The 27,635-nt window shown below is 42.9% G+C and overlaps 1 protein-coding gene across 4 annotated transcripts; it reads left to right on the forward strand.

The window, feature by feature from the left end:
- Nucleotides 1-16: 16 nt before the first annotated feature.
- NAA35 (N-alpha-acetyltransferase 35, NatC auxiliary subunit) lies at nt 17-27,517 on the forward strand. 4 transcript variants are annotated; one of them, XR_014502951.1, is made up of 23 exons: nt 17-141; nt 570-702; nt 1,931-1,964; nt 3,272-3,386; nt 3,954-4,028; nt 5,564-5,731; nt 6,426-6,492; nt 7,073-7,116; nt 7,691-7,741; nt 8,136-8,219; nt 8,974-9,088; nt 10,489-10,667; nt 13,075-13,134; nt 13,220-13,326; nt 13,954-14,020; nt 16,132-16,230; nt 17,311-17,489; nt 18,259-18,395; nt 19,480-20,366; nt 20,642-21,025; nt 21,852-21,974; nt 23,419-23,499; nt 27,177-27,517. XR_014502951.1 is itself a non-coding variant. In XM_083403433.1 (23 exons), the coding sequence occupies exons 2-23, from the start codon at nt 579-581 to the stop codon at nt 27,234-27,236; spliced, it is 2,178 nt and encodes a 725-aa protein (XP_083259559.1). In that variant the 5' UTR covers nt 17-141; nt 570-578; the 3' UTR covers nt 27,237-27,517. The 4 variants fall into 4 exon arrangements, 3 of the variants coding, with proteins under 3 accessions (XP_083259559.1, XP_083259560.1, XP_083259561.1); XM_083403433.1 differs by having other exon boundaries at nt 19,480-19,547; nt 20,885-21,025; XM_083403434.1 differs by lacking the exon at nt 17-141 and adding an exon at nt 206-276 and having other exon boundaries at nt 19,480-19,547; nt 20,885-21,025.
- Nucleotides 27,518-27,635: the final 118 nt, after the last annotated feature.

Below are 27,635 nucleotides of genomic sequence, written 5' to 3' on the forward strand. Positions count from 1 at the left end.
TGACGAGGAGGGGGAATGTTTTGGTCCTGCGCACGCGCAGCAGGCGGGCCGGCGCTTCGGCGTCCTCTCTCTGGTCCGCGCCTGAGAGTGGGAGGGGAAAGCGGGCTCCTTCGGCTGCGCTGCGCGAGGCGAGCGACTCAGGTGAGGCAGCCACGGAGGGGGGGAGGGGAGAAGGTCGACCGCTCCCCCCCGCTTTCCCTTTTCAGCCGTTACGCTCCGAGGCGGGACAGGGAAGTGGCCGTTTCGGGGCCGGGGAGCCTCATTCCGGCGGAGCAGGTGGGAGGAGGCCCCGCCTCAGGACTGAGGCTGCTGAGGCGTCTCTCCTCCAGCCTCCTTGGTCGGGGGGGGGGGTGTCAGCAATTAACACGTCACGGTCAGGTTTTAAAACTGGCTCTCTCTCTCCCCCCCCCCCCCATGATAGTCTTAAAACCTCCTTGAAAACCGCAGTGACAGGACAAATGAGGCCCCTTTTCAAATAAAGCCCTTCCACTCCTCTCCGCGGTTCCGAAGGACCAGGTTTGAATGCTCTCTTTACCCCCCCCTCCCACCCCCGAAAAAAATCCTTGCAGGTTAAGATCATGGTTATGAAGGCTTCAGTAGAAGATGATGATTCGGGATGGGAGCTCAATATACCTGAGAAGATGGAAAAGAGTAACACGAGCTGGATAGATATCACCCAAGACTTTGAGGACTGCTGTAGAGGTAAACTAACACACACACACACACACCCGAAAGGTTTTTCTCTGCACAAGTCGATGCTATGCCCTCAAAACGTCTAGGGGGCAGATATGATACAGTTTCTGTAACTGAAATATATTGTCGTAATATAAAAAAAGGTGGAGTCTGTGACACATGAACTCTGCTGCTACTCCTGCTGCCTGCCTCTCCTTTGATGGGGAGAAATGCCAGGCGGAAACTTAGTGGAGAGTTGTGGACTTGACTTGGACCAGTTTGAAAAGTCCTTCCCATTTCCTCCATCACTCTCCCACCTTATGTGCCAACAATCTACTTTAATTAGTGGCAGCAGCTGCTTTTTGCCACTTGCTGAGATTAGGGGGTTGAAGCCCTCTTGGGGGCTGCCAAGATTTGTTTGTGTGTGTGTGTATATACACACACACACACACACACACACTAATGGATAGTGGAGAAATCAGGATTTCCCTTTTTTCTTGTGCAGCACGGGTCCAGAGGTTAAAATGGGGTCCACTGGCCCAGAGATTTTTAAAAAATCAGCCATGCCAGATTCTGTTTCATGCAACCCTCTTTCAAAAATACTATACTGTACTTTCTTCTTGGTTATTCTTATGATAGAGGCATGAATGGTTTACCTTCCTCTTTTTCTGGGAAGGGCAATGTTGACACTAGATGTGTATGTGCTGGACCTGAGCGCTAATTTCAGTGAATTGCTCAGTGTATTTTGTTATGATTTTCTAAAACCATGGATTTTAAAGTTATTTTCGAAATACTGATTTCTGCTTATTTCTCTTCATCTTTCTACTTACTTCTCTAAGTTCTGCAGCTCAGTTTAAGGAGACAATCAGAAGATTCTACTTTTCTTTTAGATTAACTGCAGTATAGTATGTCTTCCAAATCCTAAACTATGGTTAGTGAAAATAAGCCAGGATTGAAACTCATGCTTTGAACTTGGTTTGTTTCCACTAACCATATGAAGATCAACCATGTATGTTCAGATTATGCAACAAGCTTTGGTAAAGGGCAGTATATAAATGTAAGCCTCATGTTGCTCACAAAGTATGGAGAATGTATGAGCCAAGGTTGGGGAAAGTTAAGCTTGATGTTTTAATACTAAACTGTAGCTGAGCATTATGTCAAAACCAATCCAGTTTTTCTTTCTCTTTTATTATATATAATAGTTTTTGTGAGTAGTTATGTAAAGTTTTTGAGTTGTTCTTTTTTAATTTCCTTGTAGAATTGAAGTTGGGCGAGTTGCTTCACGACAAACTGTGAGTGAACCATTAAAAACAAGTTCTCATGTTTTTTCTCACATCTTAATCTGAAAAAAACACATAGAAGTGTCATCTACTGATTTTTGTGGTGCTTACGCTTAAGCATGTGCTCTTGACAAATCTGTTAGCTATTTAAAGAACATTAATTAACATTGTTTTGTGCTATCAATCTGAAAACTGTTTAAAGCAACCCAGAGCTTCAGCATTATGCACACTTACTTGTTGAGCTCAGGAGGACTTAATTATATATAAATACTGTATAGTCATACTTGCAGCTAATAACCTGCTCAGGAAAAAAAGCTGTTTAGGACTGGGGTATACAGTTCCTAGATAAACCAGATTCTTATGCCTCAGCCACAAACATGCTTAGTCAAAAATAACTATAGGTAGAATATTAATCTCTGGAACTGTTTTAACTGGCTTCTTTCATAATTGTTAATTCTGCTGCTTAGTTAAGTCCTCAATTTCTTAAAGCTTTGAAACCTTGGGCACATAACATATATTTGTAAAAGCTTTGTAAAAGTAGATGAAGATTGTAATCATTCAGATTATGGAAAACAATTAAACTCATGCTCTATATTTGTTACATTTGTTCACTCTATTTTTTTCACTATGGATATGACATTCACAGTAATTTCAGTCCATCATATATGTATTTTATGCATGCATGGAATGTCTAAGTCCATTAGCAGATTTGATTTCAATGTAAACTCTGACATCTGTGGACACAGATGAAATCTCCTCCCTGAGAATGCTAATTCCTTTACATCAGTGATAAGAAACCTCTGTGGCCCTCCAGATATTGCTGGGCTACAGTTTCCATCATCTCTGACAATTTGCTGTACTCTTGGGAGCTGGAGTCCAACAACATCTGTTGGGCAACAAATTCCTAATCCCTGTATCAGGGAAGCACACTTGCCAGTGTCACGGTGAGACTTACTTCTGTGTAGTCATGAATAGGATTGAACTGCTAAGGTATATCCATAGTAATGAATAATCTTACTGCTTCATTAATTCTGCATTTAGCTGGTAGTTTGCTTCTCAGTGTGCTGAATCTCCCAATTCCTTCCTTTAAAATGTTTTTGAAGACTTCATATATACGTTCTGCATCTTACCAGGGCATCTTACTATTCACTTAATTTAAGGTGACTACTCACCAGTTGCATGATATGAATACATTGCATAAACTCTTTGATTTTATTTCACAGTATTTGGCAGTTATGCTTTGAAACAACTTTTGCCTTATATATGAATTCATTAGTTCCAGCTTAGGTTTTCTTTTCTGTTTGTGTTGCTCTCCTTAGTTTTGGTCTTTTTGAAGCAATGTCTGCTATTGAAATGATGGATCCCAAGATGGATGCTGGTATGATTGGAAACCAAGTTAATCGAAAAGTTCTTAACTTTGAACAAGCTATCAAGGTTGGCACACTTTGTGTTTTTGTCAGCTGCTTGGTGATTCATGAAAATGATTATCATCATTTAATGAACTCTAATATGCTAAACTTCAAATTTAAAGCAGTGTGTAATTTCAGATCTACATGAGTGTAGAACAGCTCTGTTCCACTATTATTATATCCGCCTTTTTCTTCAACAGGGTCTAAAGGCAGCTTAGTACTAAAATAGATACAGTGTAAAACATAGGGGATGGGAAGCAATAATTAAAAAACAATTAAACATCAACTCACTTTGTGTGTTTGTGTTTTGATGATGTATTAAAACATACAGCCATTACAATAAAACTATGCATGGAGGAGAGGTTCTAAGGGAGAAGTCAGAGAGGACTGTATAGTGTTCGATACATGACTCTTGTTCCATCACACAGCACTACAAACTCAACAGAAAGCTGCACACTGCTTCTAGAGTCTCACTTCCATTTATGCACATCACTTTCGCCTCCCTGCCCCCATACAGGCGCTTTTTTTGGTAGGCTGATGAAATTTAATTTGCCAATGATGGAAATTCATGCGCGCACTCTCTCTTTTTTAGGATGGTACCATTAAAATTAAAGATTTATCATTACCTGAGTTGATAGGGATCATGGACACTTGTTTTTGCTGCTTGGTAAGAATTTTATGTTTTTATGTTTGATTAGTATGAGTAACAGTACTCCAGGAGTGTTTTGATAGAAGTTCCCAGTCAAGTTACTAGTTAGAACAGCTTATCCATTTTAACTCTATGGAGTTTCTGGAGATGCAGTTCTAAACACAACTACTAGATTTCTATTAATATGGGTGGGATTACTTCTGAGTAAACATGTATAGGAGTGCACTTTGAATTAGGGTCCAGATTAGAGCTATGGTATATTTCCTCCAGACAAATAATTTTTAAAACATGGCTCAGTTTGGATAATCAAACTTCTGACAAAATGAAAAATGTACAGTATTACATTTCATGCTCCCAGATTTTGTTTCCTTTGCAGAAATAAATTTATAAATGTAAACTAACATTGGGTAAAATCTAGGAAAACCAGCCAGTGCATCCTATGGAGGGAAGGTGAATTCCAAGGCCAGGTAGATTGCAGCCCTTACTGGTGCTCTTGTAGTGAATAGGGCTGTGTTTGGAGATGTGACCTACCATATTTTTCGCTCTATAAGACGCACTAGACCACAAAACGCACCTAGTTTTTGGAGGAGGAAAACAAGGAAAAAAATATTCTGAATCTCAGAAGCCAGAGCAGGAAGAGGGATCGCTGCGCAGTGAAAGCAGCAATCCCTCTTGCTGTTCTGGCTTCCGGGATAGCTGCGCAGCCTGCATTCGCTCCATAAGACGCACACACATTTCCCCTTACTTTTTAGGAGGGAAAAAGTGAGTCTTATAGAGCAAAAAATACGGTATTTGGCCCTCATCTGTCTGCCATGCCACAGCCTCCTACATACAAGTGCCCTGATAAGAGTAGTGACAATCTTGCAGCTACACTAGTCCTGAATAAACATCCCCTGCACAGATCCTGACTGATGTCTAGATGCTTTCCTGTAGGGCGTGGTAGTGTGTCCATTGTTGGGCCAAGCTTAGTGTGCTGTTTTATACCTCGAGCATATGTGAAAGAGCAAGTGGAAGGTCACTGTACCTGACTTCCTTTGGATTGCGGTTTTCTGATAGCGGCTCTGACGGAGTTTCTGCTTTAAGGCCCAGCTTATTGTGGAGTTTTATACCTGGTGAAAATGTGGTAGAGCAAGTTGGAAGGTCAGTGGGCCTGAAGTCCTTAAGAATTAACGCCATTTGCTGGTGGCACCTTTTAGGTTGCCACTCAAAGTTCATTTGTGCATGAAGTTTCTACTCCCTACCTTCTATGACTTTGCCTAGGATTCCAGATTGTGTCCATGAGCCTTACTACTTTATAGAACCTATTTGGTGCCCAATATTCACTGAAGTATAATGGATGTAAAACACATTAATGATGTAAATCAGAACATCTTTGTTTTTTCATGCGGTCTGTAGAATGGAGTAGGCAATATTCAAAGCAACATTTTCCCACCTCTTTTGGATCGTGGAATTGAAGTTAAATATTCAGTTACTCTTTAGTGAAAAAAATATGAATTGAGTAACAAAATTGGTCTTCTGCCCTTTTCATTCTGTAAGCTTGATTTCTTTTTCAGATTACATGGTTGGAAGGCCATTCTTTGGCACAGACAGTATTCACTTGCCTTTATATTCATAATCCAGACTTTATAGAAGATCCTGCCATGAAGGCATTTGCTCTGGGGATCCTCAAAATCTGTGATATTGCTAGAGAAAAAGTAAACAAAGCTGCAGTATTTGAAGAGGTAAGTCATTGTTCAGCTGATGATTTCTCCTACCCATTATTAGTAAATACAACTTGCCTTGTATAACTTTTTTTAGTTTGCTGCTGTCTTCCAATTGTAGTTTCTGGTTTTAAACTCATAACTAGTTCTTTATTTAATAATTCTTTATTTCATAAAAAATTACATACCTTTTGATTGTTTTTTTTAAATCTCATCGTGGCTTACAAAAAGAATAAACAATGAAATTATCATTAAAAATTGTGTGGGAAACTGATTTGTTAAACAGCTTCATGGGCAGCAGTGTTTTGTAACACTATGTCAAGGATAGGCAACATGTGATACCTTCCAGATGTTATGGACTACAAGCCCTAGCATCCCTGACCATTAGCCATGCTGGAGTCTGGAGTCCAGAACATCTGGAAGGACACTAGACTGCCTATACATCAGCTATATTATTATTCCAGGAAATTATATACAGCCTAGAATAGTTATCTTTGTTCCCCAGTACTTTGATGGAATGATGATTTAACATTTTATATTGCATTTTACACATCTTGCATTTTTTAAGAGCAGTCTACTGAAATTATCTGTAGGCATAGCTTCCACCTAAAGCTAGAACCAGATTTTCAGTGCTTTGTGCATAAAGTTATGAAGGAAGCTGTTGTTGGTAGATACACTTTGATTGTAGCATTTAATTTTTCTTTGGTGTGTTTAGGAAGATTTTCAGTCTATGACGTATGGATTTAAAATGGCGAATAGTGTGACAGATCTTCGCGTTACAGGTAAGAGCTGAAACAATTTGGTCCTTTTTCTGGGAAGAAAGTTGTGCTTCATAGGTTTTAAAGGATAAGATTCTAGTCCTATGCACAGTTACCTAGGATCCAGTTCCATTGAGCTCCATTGAACTTTGACACAAGTACTAATGCTCAGTCATTATGCACAGATTGTACGGTCAAGAAATTAGCTGTATTGAGATGGTCCTCCAAATGTCTTATCAAAGCCAAGCTTTATGTCCGATCTTGGTTTGGATTATTTGAAATGCAATGCCTTCAGGATAAGAATGCTGTCATTAAATTAGTGAAGGCAAATCAAAATAATAGATTTAGGGTTCTGAATTTTAAGATTTTAAGGGCTAAGGAACCTATGGCCTTCCAAATGTTGTTGGGTTGCAGCTCTGGCCATCATTCTTAATAGTGGGGGGGGATCAAAGTTGTGCTTCAACAACATCTGCAGGGACACAGGTACCCCCTCCCTGATTTCGTTAGAATGACTGTTGCATGTAGCATGGAAATATTCACTTAGATACACAAAGGAGTCTGCCAAGTAGCATTTATGCTTCTAAACTGAATTACTTTTTTCCAGGTATGTTGAAGGATGTTGAGGATGACATGCAACGGCGAGTTAAGGTACATTTCTTTTATCCCCCCCCCCCCCATTTTTTATTTTATATAGAAATTTGTAGCACAGTTAATGCAATCTAAATATAGCCCCAAAGTACAATCAAATGCAGCTAATATAAAACACAGAATCACAAACTTCAAGCTGTAGTTGCTGACTCTTAGTAGATCTGCAATATGATGTAACAATCTGGTGGCTCTTCATAAATTCTGTCATAACAAAACGTGTCTTAGGTTCTGTCACCAGGCAGTATTTATAAATATAGGCCAAGTTCGAGCACCTGAGAAGGAGATCATGGTGGCTTCGCTCCTTCATGGTTGTTTTGCTGATCTAAGCCATTGTTTTGCTTATTGTGTTGTCTGAGCCAATCTTTATCTTCTGACTTGTCTTAGTGAATGAGGACATAGAGTGCTCTCATCTAAACAGATTACTATGGAGGGATATATAATGGAAGACTTTATAAACTACTTAATCCAAAAATTTCTAAGCAGTGTGTATAGATAGAATCAGCAGAATCTGAAAAGTGAAATTTGTACTGCACTTAAGATCTAATTAAATTGTTTCTAATGTGTGTTATTGTAGAGCACTCGAAGTCGACAAGGGGAAGAGAGAGATCCAGAAGTAGAACTTGAAGTAAGAATGGTTGCATACTATTACAGATTGTAAAAAGGTTACTTAAGCAACTTCTAGTGACCTAGAATATGCTCTAAAATAAAATATTTCTCAAGAAACTATAGGCAATTATGCAAAAAGACCAATCACATGGGTGGTTTTTTGTTTGTTTGTTTTTGTTTTTTTTACTGGGTTTGAATTGCACACCAGATTATCTAGTATCTAAATATATATTAATCACATAAAATGCAATAATTTAATCTTATCAGTAGTAAAGTCCCAGCAAAACAATGGTTGTTGGAAAACAACTTTTGTATATATGAGGAGTAAATGTGCTTGTAGCATTTCGTCTAAACGTTATTTTTCTGGAAATTTGGAAATCATTAATTTTGGGATTTATTTTTCTCCCCTATAGCATCAACAGTGCTTTGCAGTATTCAGCAGAGTGAAGTTCACCCGAGTATTACTGACTGTATTAATAGCTTTTACCAAAAAAGAGGTATGATTGCTACAGAGTATTGCTGCTTCAAGTGTTAAAGGCAGATGGGTATGTGAAGCCTCGCTTTTCAGTGGCCCCCTATGGCTGAATAAAGATGCTGAGGCCAAAGAATGGTCGTGCTGGACAGGAGGCTGCTGTCTTCATGTCCTGCTTATGAGCATCCAAGATGTGCCCTTCATCTGTACCAGTAGCTGTTTTATGCCACACTAATGAAGCCTTTAGGATTACTATCAATTGCAGCATGTATAAAACAGAAGCATAGCTTTAGAGAGAAACTTTTACAATTATCTAACATATATAACATTTTTGTTGCATAATTTTATTGCTTTGTTACTAGACCATATGGTAGACATTTATCTGTTGCTCTTGAAATACAGTGGTGCCCCGCAAGACGAATGCCTCGCAAGACGGAATACCCGCTAGACGAAAGGGTTTTCTGTTTTGGAGGTGCTTCGCAAAACGAATTTCCTATGGGCTTGCTTTGCAAGACGAAAATGTCTTGTGAGTTCCTGCGGGGGGGGTTTCCTCCCCCCCCCTTTTTCCCAAGCCGCTAAGCCGCTTAACAGCTGATCCGCTAAGCCGCTTATCAGCTGATCCACTAAGCCGCTAATGGGCTTGCTTCGCAAGACGAAAAAAACCGCAAGACGAAGAGACTCGCGGAACGGATTCTTTTCGTCTTGCGGGGCACCACTGTACTGGTGTTATTTTATTGCCTGGTGTCATTCACAGAGATTTTTTAAATTGCTTTTTTAAGACTAGTGCAGTTGCAGAAGCTCAGAAGTTGATGACTCAGGCAGCTGACTTGCTTTCCGCTATCCACAATTCATTACACCATGGCATTCAGGCTCAGAATGACACCACCAAAGGAGGTAAGCAATTATCTTCAGAAGTGTTCTCTGCCTTTGTTCTCTGTTGAGGTATAAAACCACTCAGTGACCTGTTGCTACTCTCATCTAGGTTGATCTTTTGTCTTGATCTATTACTTTACCTTCTAGTTATTCAATCAGAGATTTTTTTACTGAACATCCTTCATAATATGTGGCTGTTCAGCTAATGCAGTCTTGTTCACCGATTCAGAACTCTTGTCCACAGAATGTAAAAGGTTGCAAAATTCTGTGGATTAAGAATTATTTAGGCAGCTTCCCATCTTGTAAATCTCCAAAACCCACTCTAAATGAATGGGTATTGGAGCTATTTCAAGAAGGAGAAGGAGCTAGTTCACATGTCATTAGGGAGGTTATTCTAGTGCAAGGTTGTGGAAGCTTTTTAGCCCAGTGGGTCAGATTGTTATCTCTTGTGGGCCAGGTGGGCCAGAGCTGCCCCCCAATCAATCACCTGTTGGCGCTAGGATGACAGGTGATCTATATTGCTTTTCTTCAGAAGCTCCTTTCAAAGCACTATTTTGCTCAGCGATTTGAAAAGGGCTTTTCAGGCACCACTGATTTGCAGTATAAACACCCCGTCTGCTGAACCAGGTGTTAAACTGCCCCACCCCCAGATGCTTGCCCTCTGTGCACAGGTGGGGTGTGGCAGAGCTTTTGTGGGTCTAGGCCAAGTTGGCAGCAATCTTTTACCTCATTTGCCCTCTGGATGTTATTGAATGATGCTATACCGTGCTTGATGGCATAGACTTCCCATGATACAGTCAGAGATTTGCATAGGTGCTGTGAAAAAGCAATCAGCTGGCTCTCATTGATAACAATTCATTAGCTATGATTTGATACATGTGAATCAGTACAAGGTTGTTTCTCAGAACACCCGACTGATGAGTCATAGTGGGCTATGGCCCTCTTAAAAACTCATGGCCAAAATCCAGTCACGTTGCATGTAGCTCTGAGACAGCGTCATCCGCACAAAGCAAAGTATACATTAATATGCATAAAATGGTTTCCCTCCTGAGAAGAAAAATGCACACTCATAAATCATAGTCACTTATTGATATATTGGGTTTTTTGCAGGTGCACTACTGCTCAAAGCAGTTTGCAAAAAAAAAAAAAAAGAATCTGTCTAAATACAACAGTACAAATAATCATAATACATAATAACAATTACAATGCCACTAACAAAACTAAATTACCTTGAGCATATTGTTTTTCTAATAGTCATTTTAAATTGTTTAATTGACAAGAAGAAATTGCTTAATATTTTGAATGCCTTGTCCCCCCCCCCCCCTAATTTTTCCCCCTGGCTGAAGTAGCTAGTGAATGATACAGCACTTAGTTGGGATTAAGAATAGTAATTGGACATCTGTCTTTCTTTTTTTTAATAGATCATCCTATTATGATGGGTTTTGAACCCCTTGTTAATCAGAGATTGCTTCCTCCAACTTTTCCTCGATATGCAAAAATTATTAAAAGGGAAGAAATGGTCAACTATTTTTCAAAACTTATAGACCGAATAAAAACTGTCTGTGAAGTTGTCAATTTAACTAATTTGCACTGCATACTGGTAAGTATCAACACTGAGCTTTTTGTTCATAGGGACATAAGAGAATGTTACTTGAATAGCTCCCGGCACTTCTGCCCAAATATCTGCATACTTTTTCTTTGATTTTACTTCTTGTTGTTTCACATGCGGAATAAATGTAGAAGAAACTTAGACTATAAAACTTTGATGAAAACTAGGGAGAGAAACTAGGGTGTGAAAACGGGGCTGGAGGCAGACATAAGCATTTCTTCTCACAGAAGACACGTTTTTGCTGATTTCCCCACCACCACCCATGGCAGTCCACCTCGTTATATTTGTTATACAAATCCCCCCACAACCCTCAGCAGGAGCATTTCAAGGGGTGCAGGGAGTGTGGCTGCAGTATGTAGAAAGGATCTGTGGCAACGATGTTGGGAATCTGAGGTGAGATGCCCATGCAATGGAAGTTGCCCTCAGTGCCAGTAATCATACAGAAGTTGCTTAAGGTCCAAAATAGTTTACAGCTGCAGAAGATAAGGCTTCAGTAATATAGTTTTGAACACTGATACAGTCATACCTCGGGTTACAGACGCTTCAGGTTGCGTTTTTTCAGGTTACGGACCGCCGAAACCCAGAAGTACCGGAACGGGTTACTTCCTGGTTTTGGCAGTTGCGCATGCACAGAAGTATTAAATTGCGCTTTGCACAGAAGCGCCGAATTGCAACCAATGTATGCGCAGACGCGCCGTTGCGGGTTGCGAACACTGCGGGTTGTGAACGTGCACCCCGCACGGATCACGTTCGCAACCCGAGCGTCCACTGTATATTCATACAGCTAGTAGTAGTAGTAATAATAATAATAATTTTATTATTTATACCCCGCCCATCTGGCTGAGTCTCCCCAGCCACCCCGGGCAGCTCCCAATCAAGTGTTAAAAACAATACAGCATTAAATATTAAAAACTTCCTTAAACAGGGCTGCCTTCAGATGTCTTTTAAAAATAGGATAGCTGCTTATTTCCTTGACATCTGGTGGGAGGGCGTTCCACAGGGCGGGCGCCACTACCGAGAAGGCCCTCTGTCTGGTTCCCTGTAACCTCACTTCTCGCAATGAGGGAACCGCCAGAAGGCCCTTGGCGCTGGATCTCAGTGTCCGGGCTGAAAGATAGGGTGGAGATGCTCCTTCAGGTATTTGCAGATACAGATATATACAAGCTCAAAGTATTTATGTTGCTCCAGCAATTCAAGATGTAACACAGATTTCACCTCACTTCTCATGGTTGACCCTGACACACTAGGATAGACTCCAATGCAGACAGCACAAGACCCCAGATATAATGAGCTGAGGCCATTGTCACAGCAACTGGCTTGGCTGACCTTGGACCTGTTGGCTTATCTTATATGTGGGGTGATTTGTGCTCATAAAGGAAATTAAGCCCTTCCTCCATGTCCAGTTCCTCCAACAAACTGGGTGTCCAGTCTTGCACAGGCAGAAGTGCTTCCGCTTCATGCCACTGCTGGCTGCAACCCTACAGTTAATGCAGAACTCAGGGAAGTTTTTATTTTTCTTCTCATTCTATCTGCCAAAATTTTCTCCATGCCAAATGGAGATAGTAAAACTCACCCAACTCTCTCTATGTCTTAGAGCAGTGTTTTTCAACCTTTTTTTGGGCAAAGGCACACTTGTTTCATGAAAAAAATCACACACACCACCATTAGAAAATGTTCAGAAATTTAACTCTGTGCCTATATTGACTATATATAAAGTAATTCTCTTGAATAGGGATCAAATAAACACAAAGAAGCATGGTTTAACATTCAAGCATGATTTAATATATTTTTTCTTTAATGGCAAACAAAAACGTCGCGGACCGTTCTCTGCTCAGCGGGGGTCGATCCGCTGATCCCCGCTGAGCCGACGGGTGACAGCTCCGTCTCCGCACTGTGTGCGGAGAGGGAGATGTCAGAGCCCCGCTGCTCTCTATGGGGAATCGGATGAGAGTGGACCGCCTGTCCACTCTCATCCGATCCCATCCGATCTGATCCCCACCCAGGACGGATGGAAAATAGGGCGGACACAGTCCGCCACCCCCCTAGTGGGCGAAAATTAGACTTTTTAAAAAAAATCTTTGGAATTTAATTTTTCAATTTTTCCCACGGCACACCAGGCAACATCTCGCGACACACTAGTGTGCCGGGGAACAGTGGTTGAAAAACACTGTCTTAGAGAACCAATACCCTCTCCCTTTCAACATTTTAATGGTATCTGCATCAGCAAAGTGGTCAAGGAGTAGACAAACAAATCAAATTATTGGCATTTAGGAGGTTATTGTGGAGAGTCCTTTCTAATGGACTCATGTGTTCACTGCAAAGCTGAATTTTATTTCTTCATGGTGTAAATCATTGTGTTATGCTAATCATAATTTTCCTCATTCTGTTTATAAATTAGGATTTTTTCTGTGAATTTAGTGAACAATCACCTTGCGTTCTTTCAAGATCATTGTTACAGGCAAGTAGAAAATGACGTATACAGAAAATACATTTTAGGTGTGTCAAGTCTCTGTGTGAAGTAACAAATGTATTGTTTGTTGCAGACTACTTTTCTTGTGGATAACAAAAAGGTATTTGGTACTCATCTCATGCAAGATATGGTGAAAGATGCCCTGCGATCTTTTGTCAGTCCTCCAGTACTTTCACCTAAGTGAGTAACAAAATCTAGTTTTGATATTATATGCATGTTTACCTCATGTCTCATTATTTAACAAAATCACACTGCATCTGACTAGATTCAGTTGAATGAAAATTGTTCATACTTTGGGACCTATACAAGGCAATTCTTTGCAGGCTGTGATACCAGAACGTGACTTAGATGCTACCTTCTACTGCATTGTAACTCTGTACGTGAATAATGGCCAATCATTTGCCTCTCCTTGAATGTCTGTAAGTAGGCCAAAAGGAGGTGATATTTATCTTCCTCATCAGGCAGTCCAGCATGACTGCAGTTGTTCCCATGTGACGCCAAACTTTTAAAGAGGAACACAAAAATGTTAGATGTAAATCTGCAAGGAACACTTAGAACCTAAAATAAGTTTATCTATTTTCCCATTCAGGATCATGCAGCTTTTTATACTATCAGCTACTTCATAAGAACGGAGTCCCTAATGAACACAATCTCTCACTAGTTTTCAATGCTTTTGGTTTACACATCCCCTTAGAAACAGTTCTGAGATCAATATGGCACAGCCATATTCAGGATGGTAAGCCAACCCCTTGATTTTACAACACTGCAGGATTTTCACTTAGAACAATTTTGTCCCTTCTCTCTTAGATGTTGTCTATATAATAACCACCAGGCTAAGGACTACATTGACTCCTTTGTCACGCATTGTGTTCGAGTGAGTATTGATGGCATTCCAGAATATTTAAACACTGATGCACATTAAGTATAAAAGATGGTATATTTTCATGTAAAAAGCAGGAGGACAGTACTACTCTCTCGCTTGCATTCCCCAGCCATTGGCATTTGGGTGCAAGCTGCTTCTGCTCCGAGAGGTAGTGCATGACTACCATGACCGGTAGCCTTTGATGGCCTTAAGTGCCATGCATTGTCTAGTCCCCTTTTTAAGCCTTCCAAGTTGGTAGCCGTTGCTACATCTTGTCATAGGGAATCCCATAGCCTATGCGCTGTGTAAAGAAGTACAGTGGTACCTCCAGTTGTGGATGGGATCCATCCTGGAGCTCCGGTCAGATCCCGAGGTTTCCACAACCGGAGGGATCACTTCTGCGCATGCACGCGCGGCGAAACACTTCCAGGTTTGCTGCTTTCGCAACCCGAAGTTTACATTATCCGAGGGTAACGTAAGCCAAGATCTTACTGCACTTCCCTGGTCATTCCTGAATCCCTTCTGTGACACTGGGGGTTGATATAATGACAGAGGGAGAAAAACGTCTACGTGAGGACCATGATTTATAATATAACTCCTTGGGAAAGGAGGAAGCCCAGCCTGAAGTTTTGGTTTCAGTGAGTTTGTTTTTTGTCCCCATGGCAGAAGTAAATGGAGAAATTCTGGATTTTACCGTAGCTGTGATTGAGTATCAAGTATCGCCTGCCCCCAGCACAGATTGCTCTCCTCTTCCTTGAGTTTCTTCAGTTTATCTGCCTGTAGGGATTGAAGTTACTTACACTTTGCAAGCTTGGATGAAGCAGTTGAGGCAGCAAAAGATAAAGTACAGAGATAGTTTGGATGGGCATTCTAAGTCACCTCAACTTGCTTTTCTGTAAAACAGACCTACCTCAGTCAGATGCTTCCCCTGCAAGCAGCATCTCATTGGGTCCTCAGGCACCTGATCAGGCTTTAGCACTCCCCCCCCCCCAATTGCAAGGTTCTATGGGAAAATGGAGTGTCTATGAAGCAGAACTCTTAAGGGTGCAGAGATCTCTGTGATGGAGACCTTAAAATACTTAGGAAATGTTCAGAACATTATCGCCTACTCTTCCTCCACCCCCAACAAATAGAAAAGAAAGAGGACTGACTCCTCATCCTTCTGAAGGCTCCTTCTCCCTCTTTACAGACCGTCCCTTAATGCCTGTTAAGGGCACTGGGACCCTTGCTATTCCTGCCCCACGGAGGATTAGAAGAAAGAGCTATTGGGGTGAGATCAATCTTTAGAAGCAAACTTTGTCCTTGTTCGATGATGGATAGAATGTTAACGTTTTAAAAGGCTTGGAGAGATCTAAGCAGAGGTTTCCACAGTCTTCATGCTGAAGAGCAATCCTAACACGAATGTTGAGCCTCCAGTTTTTACCATTTAAGGCACTGGTAGCAAGCTTTTACTTTGTTACTGCATCATTCTACTGAATCAGTGAAGTTAAATATCAGGCAGCCGGGGCTAAGAAACTGGCACCCACCTTAATCAAGATGTCACTAGTAGCAATATCTATTGCAGGTACCTCTCTCCAGCCTGGCAGACCTCTCTGCCCAAGCCATGTTCAGACTCCGAATCACTGATCCCCTCATCTCATACCCTCTTTGGCGAACCTCCCAACAGCTAATCATGGACCTATCAGAGAAAAAGAAAACGTTTCTGCCAAATCCTACTTTTTATCCCTTTGATTTCTTTGCTAGACACGTGCAGACGTTGTGCCAAGTGTATCCAGTTGCATCTAAAGCATCATCTTTGAAATGAGTGGCATCTTTCTACACCTGTTTGTTTTAGCAATATGCAGGATGTGTTTGGCTCTGTGTTGTCCAACCAGCACATAGACTCAGATAAATAGCACCCTGACTGCCTTAAGTCAGCACTGCAATTGAGCCAAGAACTCAGCCAGGTTTCCTTTGTTGGTGTTTCAAAAGGGCCAAGTTGGGCACTGATGGGCACAACAAAGTGTCAGGCTACCTCTAGTTAACTTAAGGAACAGCCTTATGATGTGTAATGCAAATAAAGTCTAGGGTGTGAAAATGAAGTATACAAGACTAAAAATTCACCAGACTTTCTTTTTTCCCAGCCATTCTGTAGTTTGATTCAGATTCATGGGCACAACAGGGCTCGTCAGAGAGATAAACTTGGCCATATTCTCGAGGAATTTGCTACTTTGCAAGATGAGGTAATTCAGAGGGAGACACAATACTGTACAGAGCGTAAGATCATGAACAGTGCTTTGTGTTTTCTATCCTTCCCCCACAACAGCTCTTGCAGTTGTCAAATGTGTAAGCTGTGCAGTCAGCATTAGAACCTTGGACAGAGTTTCTAATGGCCAGGCCTATCTGCTGCTGCTATTACTTCCTTGTGCCTCCAAGACCCCATTTGCAGGCTTGCTTTGTTGTACTTTCCTTGCTGTTTCAAAAAGCACTTAAATTTAATCCAAATTTCATTGTCCAGGAATATTTACCTTTAACTTTGGGGGGGGGGATTTTTCTTTACACATGGCCATACTATGTTTTATTGACAAGTGCTTAAAATGATGTGGCATTTACACAGGTGTATTAAAGTAGAGAATATGCACTGGGATTAGTGAAAGGAAAAGCATTTCACAGTGGGGAAATGCTGATTATAGTGGTTAAGAAATGTCTAGGTTACACACAAAAATTAATGTGCCTAAGAAGCAAATTTCTGGGGTGTGACATTCTCCAGGAAACAGAGTGCTTAATTTAATACAACTTAGAATATTTTGAGCATGACCTACTACTCCTTTGAACACTTCTTCAATTTTCTGTTTCAAGTACAGTGGTGCCTCGCAAGACGAAAAGAATCCGTTCCGCGAGTCTCTTCGTCTAGCGGTTTTTTCGTCTTGCGAAGCAACCCTATTAGCGGATTAGCGCTAATAGCGGATTAGCGGATTAGCTGCTAAAAGGCTATTAGCAGCTTAGTGCCTTAGAAAAAGGGGGTGGGGAGCGAAAAAAAATCGCAAGAATCGCAAGACATTTTCGTCTTGCGAAGCAAGCCCATAGAGAAATTTGTCCTGCGAAGCGCATAGAAAAACGGAAAACCCTTTCGTCTAGCGGGTTTTCCGTCTTGCGAGGCATTCGTCTTGCGGGGCACCACTGTATATGACATTCTTGTCATCTAGCTTCCAGCTTTGGATCTGGAATGTGACTGCGGGCATAAATCATGACTCTTGTCAATATTGTTTGGCAATTTACAGACGTGATACTTGAGCATAACGCCACTTTTTTCCACTTGTTAGGCAGAAAAAGTGGACGCAGCGCTTCACAGTATGCTGCTGAAACAAGAGCCCCAAAGGCAGCACTTGGCCTGCTTGGGCACCTGGGTCCTTTACCATAACCTTCGCATCATGATACAGTATCTTCTGAGTGGGTTTGAACTGGAACTCTACAGTATGCACGAATACTACTACATATATTGGTAAGAGGAACAAATTACTTGGGATCAGGGAGGAGATATTGTTGTCAGTAAAATACAGTGCATTCTGTAGCAGAATAGGCAGTGCACCATAAGTGCATTCTTTGAACTGATATTTTATACTGCACAAGATTTGCAAGAATTTACCATAAATTGCAAGGATGTTTGTTGTAGGGCTGGGCAGTATCTGGTTTTCAACATTGTACTATATCGTCAGGTAAATGCAACAATAGGCTGATGTATCACGATGTTTGAAATGCATCTCAACAGCTTCTTCCTCCCCACCTTAAGGAAGAAGCAGCCAAGATACATCGCCCATCCAAGCCCCAATACCTCTCCGACTTGTGTGTGAGCCAGAGGGACATTTTTGAACTGCTCAGCTGAGGCATGGAAGCCTTTCTGTGCCTCAGTTGAGCAAGTCGTGTGATAGCTAGAGGAAAGATCCTGCTCTGTGCCTGCTTTGTGGTTTGCTGCCCCCTGCAGGAGGCAGAGGAGAGCTGGACCAGTTAACAGACAAGAGCATTCTCTGGCTTCAAGCAGTTTATTGTCAGGGCAAATATTTTGAACTGCTTTATCACAATGTGGATTCAAAACTAGTTTTCAACAATCTGTCACCATATTGCCGAGGCCTGGTGTGTTGCTTATACTGAAAACCTGTTTTTGTATTTAAGGCATTTATAGTGGTGCTCTTCAGCTACTCAAGAATGTGGTCTTGGCCATCCCAGAAACGTAACCAAACTTTGCCTAAATTTGGTACTGTTTTCTGCTGTAGGTATCTCTCTGAGTTTCTCTATGCATGGCTAATGTCAACACTCAGCCGTGCTGATAGCTCTCAAATGGCAGAAGAAAGAATAATGGAAGAGCAGCAGAAAGGCCGGAGTAATAAAAAAACCAAGAAAAAGAAAAAAGGTATAGCTGCTTTTCAAATACCTTGCAAGCTGGTTTTTATCACATCTTATCTTTCTGTTAAGGGGACGCGGGTGGCGCTGTGGGTAAAAGCCTCAGCACCTAGGGCTTTCCGATCGAAAGGTCGGCGGTTCGAATCCCCACGGCAGGGTGCGCTCCCGTCGTTCGGTCCCAGCGCCTGCCAACCTAGCAGTTCGAAAGCACCCCTGGGTGCAAGTAGATAAATAGGGACCGCTTACTAGCGGGAAGGTAAACGGCGTTTCCGTGTGCGGCTCTGGCTCGCCAGAGCAGCGATGTCACGCTGGCCACGTGACCCGGAAGTGTCTTCGGACAGCGCTGGCCCTCGGCCTCTAGAGTGAGATGGGCGCACAACCCTAGAGTCTGTCAAGACTGGCCCGTACGGGCAGGGGTACCTTTACCTTTACCTATCTTTCTGTTAGAACACTTGAAATTGATGTTTTTCCAGCCATCTAAATAAGGTTCAATAGGTATTTCACTTATCTTCATATAGGATGAGTCTAATGTTTGTTGTTAACAATTTTAAAATGTAGATTCATAAGACTGCTATCTGTGACTGAATAATGAAACTGAACGATGAAATTGAATATAACTATTTATAGTTACTTTCCAAAATTGGTAACCACTGAATAAAGTGTTTTATTCTCTGTAGTCTAGGGATTACGGAACTAGATCTCGCCAGTAGGCCAGATCCTATATCCCCTACTACCCAGTCCCCAGGTCAGATTTGGCAAGTGCGTGGGGGAGTCCATCTGTTAATCACCTGACATCCCCAGTGATTGAAACCTTACTAATTGGCTGAACATTGGCGCTTCACTTTTATTGTTGGGTAATAAAACTCCTAATTCATCTTTTTATCATCCTATTTTAGTTCTTTATACAGCAACCGTTCTTCTGCCCCTGAGAAGTCGAAGCATGATTTTTGTTATGGCTACATGCATCTTGTAGTTAATTTTGGGTTTTGCAGGGTAGTAGGTCTGTCACTTGCAAGTTGTTTACATCCTGCATTTTTAAATTCTGGTGAAATCAACATTACATGGTAAAATATTTCTGTATATGAAATTTGCAGCTCGTCCTCTGAGCAGAGAGATCACCATGAGCCAAGCCTATCAGAACATGTGTGCTGGAATGTATAAGGTGAGTGATGTATTGTGAATTGTGATTGTAAAGATAACTTTAAAAAATAATAATGAAATTTGGATACTTTTCAGAATTAAGGCAAGAAAACTGTACTTGAACACTCCTAAATGACTGCATGTTTTCCTAAGTAATGCTTTGTGTAGGAACAGTGCAAACATAGCTTAACTATGAAACAATTTCAGTTGTTGGCTAAATTGGATCCCAGACTAGTTTGTATCATTCTTTCAGCTCAAAAGCTAGCTATGGGTTGGGCTTGGTGGGAATTTCTGGTGCTGGGAGGGAGAGAGCATGTGATCCTATAGTTTAAGAATGAGCAGTGTTATGTCTGCATTCCGTGACACTTTTCCAAATGAGTTAGTGTGTGGATAGAACTATAGTCAGCGTGTTGTGGTGTTAAAAACAAAGATTATGATCCAAAGAAACTGTGTTTGTCCTCATTTAAGATGGAATGCATTTTATATGCCAGATAGTACCTAAGGATGTGTTGGCATTCTTTTTGTTTTGTGATGACAAAGCAGAACTGGCACACACAGATTTGTTCCGTACAACTTGTATCAGAAGTTCCTCTCCTTAATACTGCCAAATTTGTCTCTAAGGTGTGAGGCTACTGGAATCAGTTTGGCAGATTGGTAAATACTTTTCAGTTATAACACCCCTTTCAAGAGACCAATGAGTGGAAACCATATGTGTCACATTTCACTGTGTTGCAGCTACATTTATTTTTCCTCTGGCATCTTTCTGGAGTCACTTGTGTCTGTATGTGCATCAGTGCTTCTGTTGCTGATACAGTGGTACCTCAGGTTACATATGCTTCAGGTTACATACCGTATTTTTTGCTCTATAAGACTCACTTTTTTCCTCCTAAAAAGTAAGGGGAAATGTGTGTGCGTCTTATGGAGCGAATGCAGGCTGTGCAGCTATCCCAGAAGCCAGAACAGCAAGAGGGATTACTGCTTTCACTGCGCAGCGATCCCTCTTGCTGTTCTGGCTTCTGAGATTCAGAATTTTTCTTCTTGTTTTCCTCCTTCAAAAACTAGGTGCGTCTTGTGGTCTGGTGCGTCTTATAGAGCGAAAAATATGGTATGCTTCAGGTTACAGACTCCGTTAATCCAGAAATATTACCTCGGGTTAAGAACTTTGCTTCAGGATAAGAACAGAAATCGTGCAGCGGCGCAGCAGCAGCAGGAGGCCCCATTAGCTAGAGTTGTGCTTCAGGTTAAGAACAGACCTCCAGAACAAATTAAGTTATTAACCCGAGGTACCCCTGTACATTGCAATAAGCAGATTTCTCATTCTGTGCATTTCTCTTCCCTGTCTCCCTGTTTCTCCTGAAGACTATGATTGCTTTTGATATGGATGGCAAAGTGAGAAAGCCGAAGTTTGAGCTCGATAGTGAGCAAGTTCGGTACGAGCACAGGTTTGCCCCTTTCAACAGTGTCATCACGCCGCCACCCGTACACTATTTGCAGTTCAAGGTGAGCCACAAGAACATTACAGGACGTGTGTATATTATATGGTTTCTTTTCCCTTCCTCTTGGATCTTTACCAGTTTTATGGGTTTCCCTCCATTGTAATGGAGGCAGGCAACATTCTGTTCAATAAGCCAGGGCACATCCCAAGGTTCCTTCTTTATTTGCCTGCCTACCTTGGGGAGCATGCCATAGTTAAAACCAAAGCACACGAAATAAAAAGCCATTTCCCCAAGTGTTCATTAGTTGCAAAGCATTAAATCTTTGCAAGTGGGACGCGGGTGGCGCTGTGGGTAAAACCTCAGCGCCTAGGACTTGCTGATCGCATGGTCAGCAGTTGAAATCCCCGCGGTGGGGTGCGCTCCCGTCGTTCGGTCCCAGCGCCTGCCAACCTAGCAGTTCGAAAGCACCCCCAGGTGCAAGTAGATAAATAGGGACCGCTTACCGGCGGGAAGATAAACGGCGTTCTGTGTGCTGCGCTGGCTCGCCAGATGCAGCTTGTCACGCTGGCCACGTGACCCGGAAGTGTCTGCAGACAGCGCTGGCTCCCGGCCTATAGAGTGAGATGAGCGCACAACCCTAGAGTCTGGCAAGACTGGCCCGTACGGGCAGGGGTACCTTTACCTTTAAATCTTTTTAAATTATTTAATAGATTGCCTTTTATCCAATTACAAAATTATACAAGGAAAAACTAGGGAGTAAATGTGTAGATACTATTTTGCTTCATTGTGCTGTCACCTCTGTGCCTCTAAAGTGTAGCCTCATTCAAAAGAAGGATCTATCTGGGGGATTTTGGCTGTTCTTAAAGGATGCTTATTTTTCTCATATTTAGGAAATGTCTGACCTAAACAAATACAGTCCTCCACCTCAGTCCTCTGATCTCTACATGGCTGCTAGCAAACACTTTCAGCAAGCTAAAATGATCCTGGAAAATATCCCTAACCCAGACCATGAGGTGAGATCCTTTCTAACATATTGCTAAGAACTGGCTGTATAAATTGCTGGCACTTGATTGGGGTGTTTTTTTAAACGGAGAACATTTAACGTTGCTTCAGTTACAGAATTGGAATTATCTTGGTATACAAATAGTCTTGAAGTTTGCAAAATACATTCAGTGTCCCCAACTCTGCTAGTATATACAGTGGTGCCTCGCAAGACGAAAAGAATTCGTTCCGTGAGTCTCTTCGTCTAGCGGTTTTTTCGTCTTGCGAAGCAAGCCCATTAGCGCTATTAGCGGTTTAGCGGCTATTAGCAGCTATTAAAGGTTTAAGGGATTAGCGGATTAGTTGCTAAAAGGCTATTAGCAGCTTAGTGCCTTAGAAAAAGGGGGTGGGGAGCGAAAAAAAACCCCCAGGAATCGCAAGACATTTTCGTCTTGCGAAGCAAGCCCATAGAGAAATTCGTCCTGCGAAGCACCTCCAAAACGGAAAACCCTTTCGTCTAGCGGGTTTTCCGTCTTGCGAGGCATTCGTCTTGCAGGGCACCACTGTATATATCCTTATTAGCATCAAATGTATCTGTCATGCCCTAAAATACCTGAAGTCTGTTTGAGTTTATGGTGGATGGAGATTCCTCTTTTAGGTTTCCCTTCAGTTGGCAAATGGATTGTAGGATCTGCTTTGAACTAACAAAAGTACCTTTTCTTCTTGCCCCATCTTCCAAAATCTTATATCCAAGTCTATAGAGTAGCAGCTGCAACTGTTTTGGTTTGGCTGATGACAGGTCTTGATGAGGTTCCATGTTTTGAAACTCATTTTACAGAAGTCCCCTTCCTCTTAAATCCAGCAATGGTTTGCTGATCTACTCCTATTCCTGAATTGGAGGATAAAGATTCTGTTGGCCTTACTGTTCAGTGGTGGTGCTCAGCTCTCTTCAGACTTCCTTTTTTTAGATGGCCGTTTCTACATGTGCTTATGGATTTCTTTGAGCCCTGACAGTCAAATGAGGTGTTGATTAGCTAGCTGTTTTAGGACAATCAGCTGTACTTTATTCACTGCCTTCACAACTTAAGTTCACTTTGGGATTTGGGTTAGAGGATCAACTCATCTGCCCATGTGTTTGTTGAATGAATGAATGAATGAATGAGGGTTTGTTTTTTGTTTTTTAAGTGCTTTTCCTTTAAAAGCTATTTGCCATATTCTAGCACATTAGATACATTTCAGCCCCACTGACTTCAGTTTGACGTTAGTATGCATTCAAATTTTAACTGCATTTAAATCAGTTTGACTTAATACTTAATATAACTTGAAAGCAGAGTGTTGGTGTTTGCGTCAAGTTTTGCTGCTTTTTAAATAATACAAAAAATGAATACAGTAAACACTGCAAGTACCATTTTATTGTGAATTCAGTTCTTCTTTTTTTGTCTGTGAACTATATCAAACTTTAATATTTCTGTTTAGGTCAACAGAATTCTTAAAGTTGCTAAGCCCAATATTGTGGTCATGAAGCTGCTGGCAGGAGGTCACAAAAAGGATTCTAAAGTAAGCGGATTGTTGCTAAATTAATATCACTGCTTTTGAAACGTAACATTGGACTATCAGAAGGGGTAGATGTATTGCAAATATGTCACATGCTAGCGGGCCATGATTAAATAATATATTTTTAATGGCACACTCGAGAATTGGTGCATAGTTTCAGTTAAAATGGCAGATAACAAACTATATTGGTGGAGCATGTTGCTGTAACTACTTAATAGTATAATATTTAATACATTTATTCTAAAGGACATTGTGCTATGTTGTAATACAGTGGTACCTCGGGTTACATACGCTTCAGGTTACATACGCTTCAGATTACAGACTCTGCTAACCCAGAAATAGTGCTTCAGGTTAAGAACTTTGCTTCAGGATGAGAACAGAAATCTTGCTCCGGCGGCGTGGCAGCAGCAGGAGGCCCCATTAGCTAAAGTGGTGCTTCAGGTTAAGAACAGTTTCAGGTTAAGTACGGACCTCCGGAACGAATTAAGTACTTAACCCAAGGTACCACTGTACCTTAAAAGTCTTGGTTGAGCTGCAGCCCTTTACCAAAATACTTGAGAATAAGCCCCATTGAACTCCATGTCCTGATTCGTACATAACACCAACCCACCAGTTTTGGGGGGTGGCGCTGTGGGTTAAACCACAGAGCCTAGGCCTTGCCGATCAGAAGGTTGGCAGTTCGAATCCCCGTGACGGGGTGAGCTCCCATTGCTCAGTCCCAGCTCCTGCCAACCTAGCAGTTCGAAAGCATGTCAAAGTGCAAGTAGATAAATAGGTACCGCTCCGGTGGAAAGGTAAACGGCGTTTCCATGCGCTGCTCTGGTTTGCTAGAAGCGGCTTAGTCATGCTGGCCACATGACCCAGAAGCTGTACACTGGCTCCCTCGGCCAATAAAGCAAGATGAGCGCCGCAACCACAGAGTCATCCATGACTGGACCTAATGGTCAAGGGTCCCTTTACCTTTACTTTCCTAAGTGAACACACCAGATCTCCACTTCCCAGACTAGTGTGCAGATTGGAATGTAGTTCTCTGTACGAATCTCACACTGTATTTTTATGAAGTGGTTGAGGGCTGATTTCAGTGCTTTTTGTTCTTTTAAAAGTTACTAGCTGCCTTGCACAGCTCAAAAACATAGCTCCCACCACTCAGGGTGACAATAAAGCTGTCATTGGAGTGGCAAGTCATGAGGATAAGACATCCCCCCAGAGACTTGTATAGAGGAAAAAATTGCTTTTTTCCATGCATTGTCCTTGAAAGCCTCCCAGGATCATTGTATGAGTGAAAATGACAGCTCCATAGCTGTCAACGTTTCCCTTTTTTAAAAAGGGAAATTCCCTTATTCTGAATAGGATTCCTCACAAGAAAAGGGAAAAGTTGACAGCTATGGACAGCTCAGTGGGTTTATCATGAGCTGCTATTCCCAGAGCCAGTTTCCACCCCATTTTCAAAATGTGTGGCAGGAGCTGCGCTTTAGTCACTCCAGGCAGTTTGCGCCTATGAAATGGGAAAAAATAAAGTCATCCCTTGCATTGCAAGTACTTTGAAGACCCCCAAAGCAAACCCTAACCCCCCCCAAAAAAAAATCAGTCTGCACACAATCAGGATGTACCGTATTTTTCGCTCTATTGGACGCACCGGACCACAGGACGCACCTAGTTTTTAGAGGGGGAAATCAAGGGAAAAAAATTTTCCTGTCTGCTTCTCCCAGAGCGCAGCCTGTCTGCTTCTCCCAGAGCTTCTTGGGGCTGCGGGGGAAGCCCGGGTTCCCCCACCAGCCCCAAAGAGCAAAGAAGCCAAGACAGCGCGCGGGATCCATAGCTACGCAACCTCTCCAGCCAGGAGCTAAACCTCTCCAGCGTGGCTAAAGAAGAAGACAAGGCAGTGAGCGCGATCCATCCCACTCGCTGCCCTGGCTTCCTCTTTAGCCTTGTGCAGCATCTTTAGTCTTGCGCAACAGGATGGATTGCGCCCGCTGTCCACCGGGGCTGGACTAGATGACTCCTAGGGTTCCCTTCCAACCCTGCAATTCTATGACCTCGGAAGGTGTTTGGGGTCTCCACCACTGGAGGCTTTTAAGCAGCGGTTGGGGGACCATCTGCCTGGCGTTATTTAGCTGTGATTCCTACATTGTGAGGGGGCTGGGCTAGATGACCCTCGGGTGGCCCTCCCAACTCTATACTACAGTTCTGCAGCAGGAGATCCACAGCCACTTCACACAATGCCCACTCCCAATTTTCATCTGAGAGACAAGTAGATTCAGTGTCTAGGTAGGTACCCCCCTACCTGCCACACTTCCCCCACCCCACTTAAGCTGAGGGAATTCCTGCCCAGAGAAGCTCCCAGGTGAGGCAAGGGTTAAGATCTACCTCTGGTAGATCTCTTGTGGCTGGAGAGGCGCGCAAGTCTAAAGAGGGAGCCAGGGCAGCGAACGGATGGATCTCCCTCCCTGCCCTGGCTTCCTCTTTAGACTTGCGAAGCCTCCCCCACCCCCCCACCCCACCCCCGCTGGAGAGGCGCGCAAGTCTAAAGAGGGAGCCAGGGCAGCGAACGGGATGGATCGCGCTCCCTGCCCTGGCTTCCTCTTTAGACTTGCGAAGCCTCCCCCACCCCCCCACCCCACCCCCGCTGGAGAGGCGCGCAAGTCTAAAGAGGGAGCCAGGGCAGCGAACGGGATGGATCGCGCTCCCTGCCCTGGCTTCCTCTTTAGACTTGCGAAGCCTCCCCCACCCCCCCACCCCACCCCCGCTGGAGAGGCGCGCAAGTCTAAAGAGGGAGCCAGGGCAGCGAACGGATGGATCTCCCTCCCTGCCCTGGCTTCCTCTTTAGACTTGCGAAGCCTCCCCCACCCCCCCACCCCACCCCCGCTGGAGAGGCGCGCAAGTCTAAAGAGGGAGCCAGGGCAGCGAACGGGATGGATCGCGCTCCCTGCCCTGGCTTCCTCTTTAGACTTGAGAAGCCTCCCCCACCCCCCCACCCCCTGGAGAGGCGCGCAAGTCTAAAGAGGGAGCCAGGGCAGCGAACGGGATGGATCGCGCTCCCTGCCCTGGCTTCCTCTTTAGACTTGCGAAGCCTCCCCCACCCCCCCACCCCACCCCCGCTGCAGAGGCGCGCAAGTCTAAAGAGGGAGCCGGGGCAGCGAACGGGATGGATCGCGCTCCCTGCCCTGGCTTCCTCTTTAGACTTGCGAAGCCTCCCGCGGCTGGAGAGGTTGTGCAAGGCTTTTCTAGAGGAGGGAGAAGGGACTGACTGGCGGTGTCAGTCCCTTCTCCCTCTTGGGGAAAAGCCCGCAAGAGCCGCGCGAAGCTTGTGTGGGGCTCTTGGGGGCTTTTCCTGCCTGCCTCCGCCCTGCATTCGCTCCATAGGACGCACAGACTTTTCCCCTTAGTTTTTAAGACGGGAAAAGTGCGTCCTATGGTGCGAAAAATACGGTATTCAAAAGGCACATGAAATGGATAAAGACTGGCCCATCCATCCCTAGTCCGATATAGTGCGCTTGGCAGTGTATCTAATTTTTGCATAAGTTCTTTATGGTTTGTGCCTGGAAGAGATGGCAAAGAGTGCTTTGTCTCACCTTTTTGCTGTTCGTCTTCAGGGTTTTCTCACTCTTGGAATCCAAAATGCTTAATTAAGGAGTTATTTGGACATCCTTTAAAGTATCTTTCCATGCTTTTTCTTCTAGGTTCCGCCAGAATTTGACTTCTCCCCTCACAGATACTTCCCAGTAGTGAAGCTTATTTGAGGCAAAGGATTAGAAGAACAAACCATCTATAATATGTACAACAGAGCTGCTTTGGTAGGCTCTTTTATACTGTGCTCAAAAGGGACATGATCCACTTGGACAAAAGTACTGTTGTATTGGGAGTAGCTTTATTTTGGCTTCCACACAGCCTGAGTGACAACTGCTGTTTTAAAGTGGTTTGTGTAATGTTTTACCCTTGGGCCTGATTTTAACAACTTCATTGTTAAAGCATTGTATGTTTTGGTTTTACTTCAGTTTTACCCATAAATCATTTTTATGAATGGCTTTTGAATATTTGTAAGCATTTCAGAACACGCTTGCCCACTTCAAAAGTACACTGCAGTAAGGGAGCGGTTATATTTTGATGACTAAAAAGCAGAACTCTCCTCTGAAGGAACA

The sequence above is a fragment of the Podarcis tiliguerta genome (assembly GCF_965153285.1).
Source record: "Podarcis tiliguerta genome assembly, chromosome: 11".
Classification (NCBI taxonomy): Eukaryota; Metazoa; Chordata; class Lepidosauria; order Squamata; family Lacertidae; genus Podarcis; species Podarcis tiliguerta.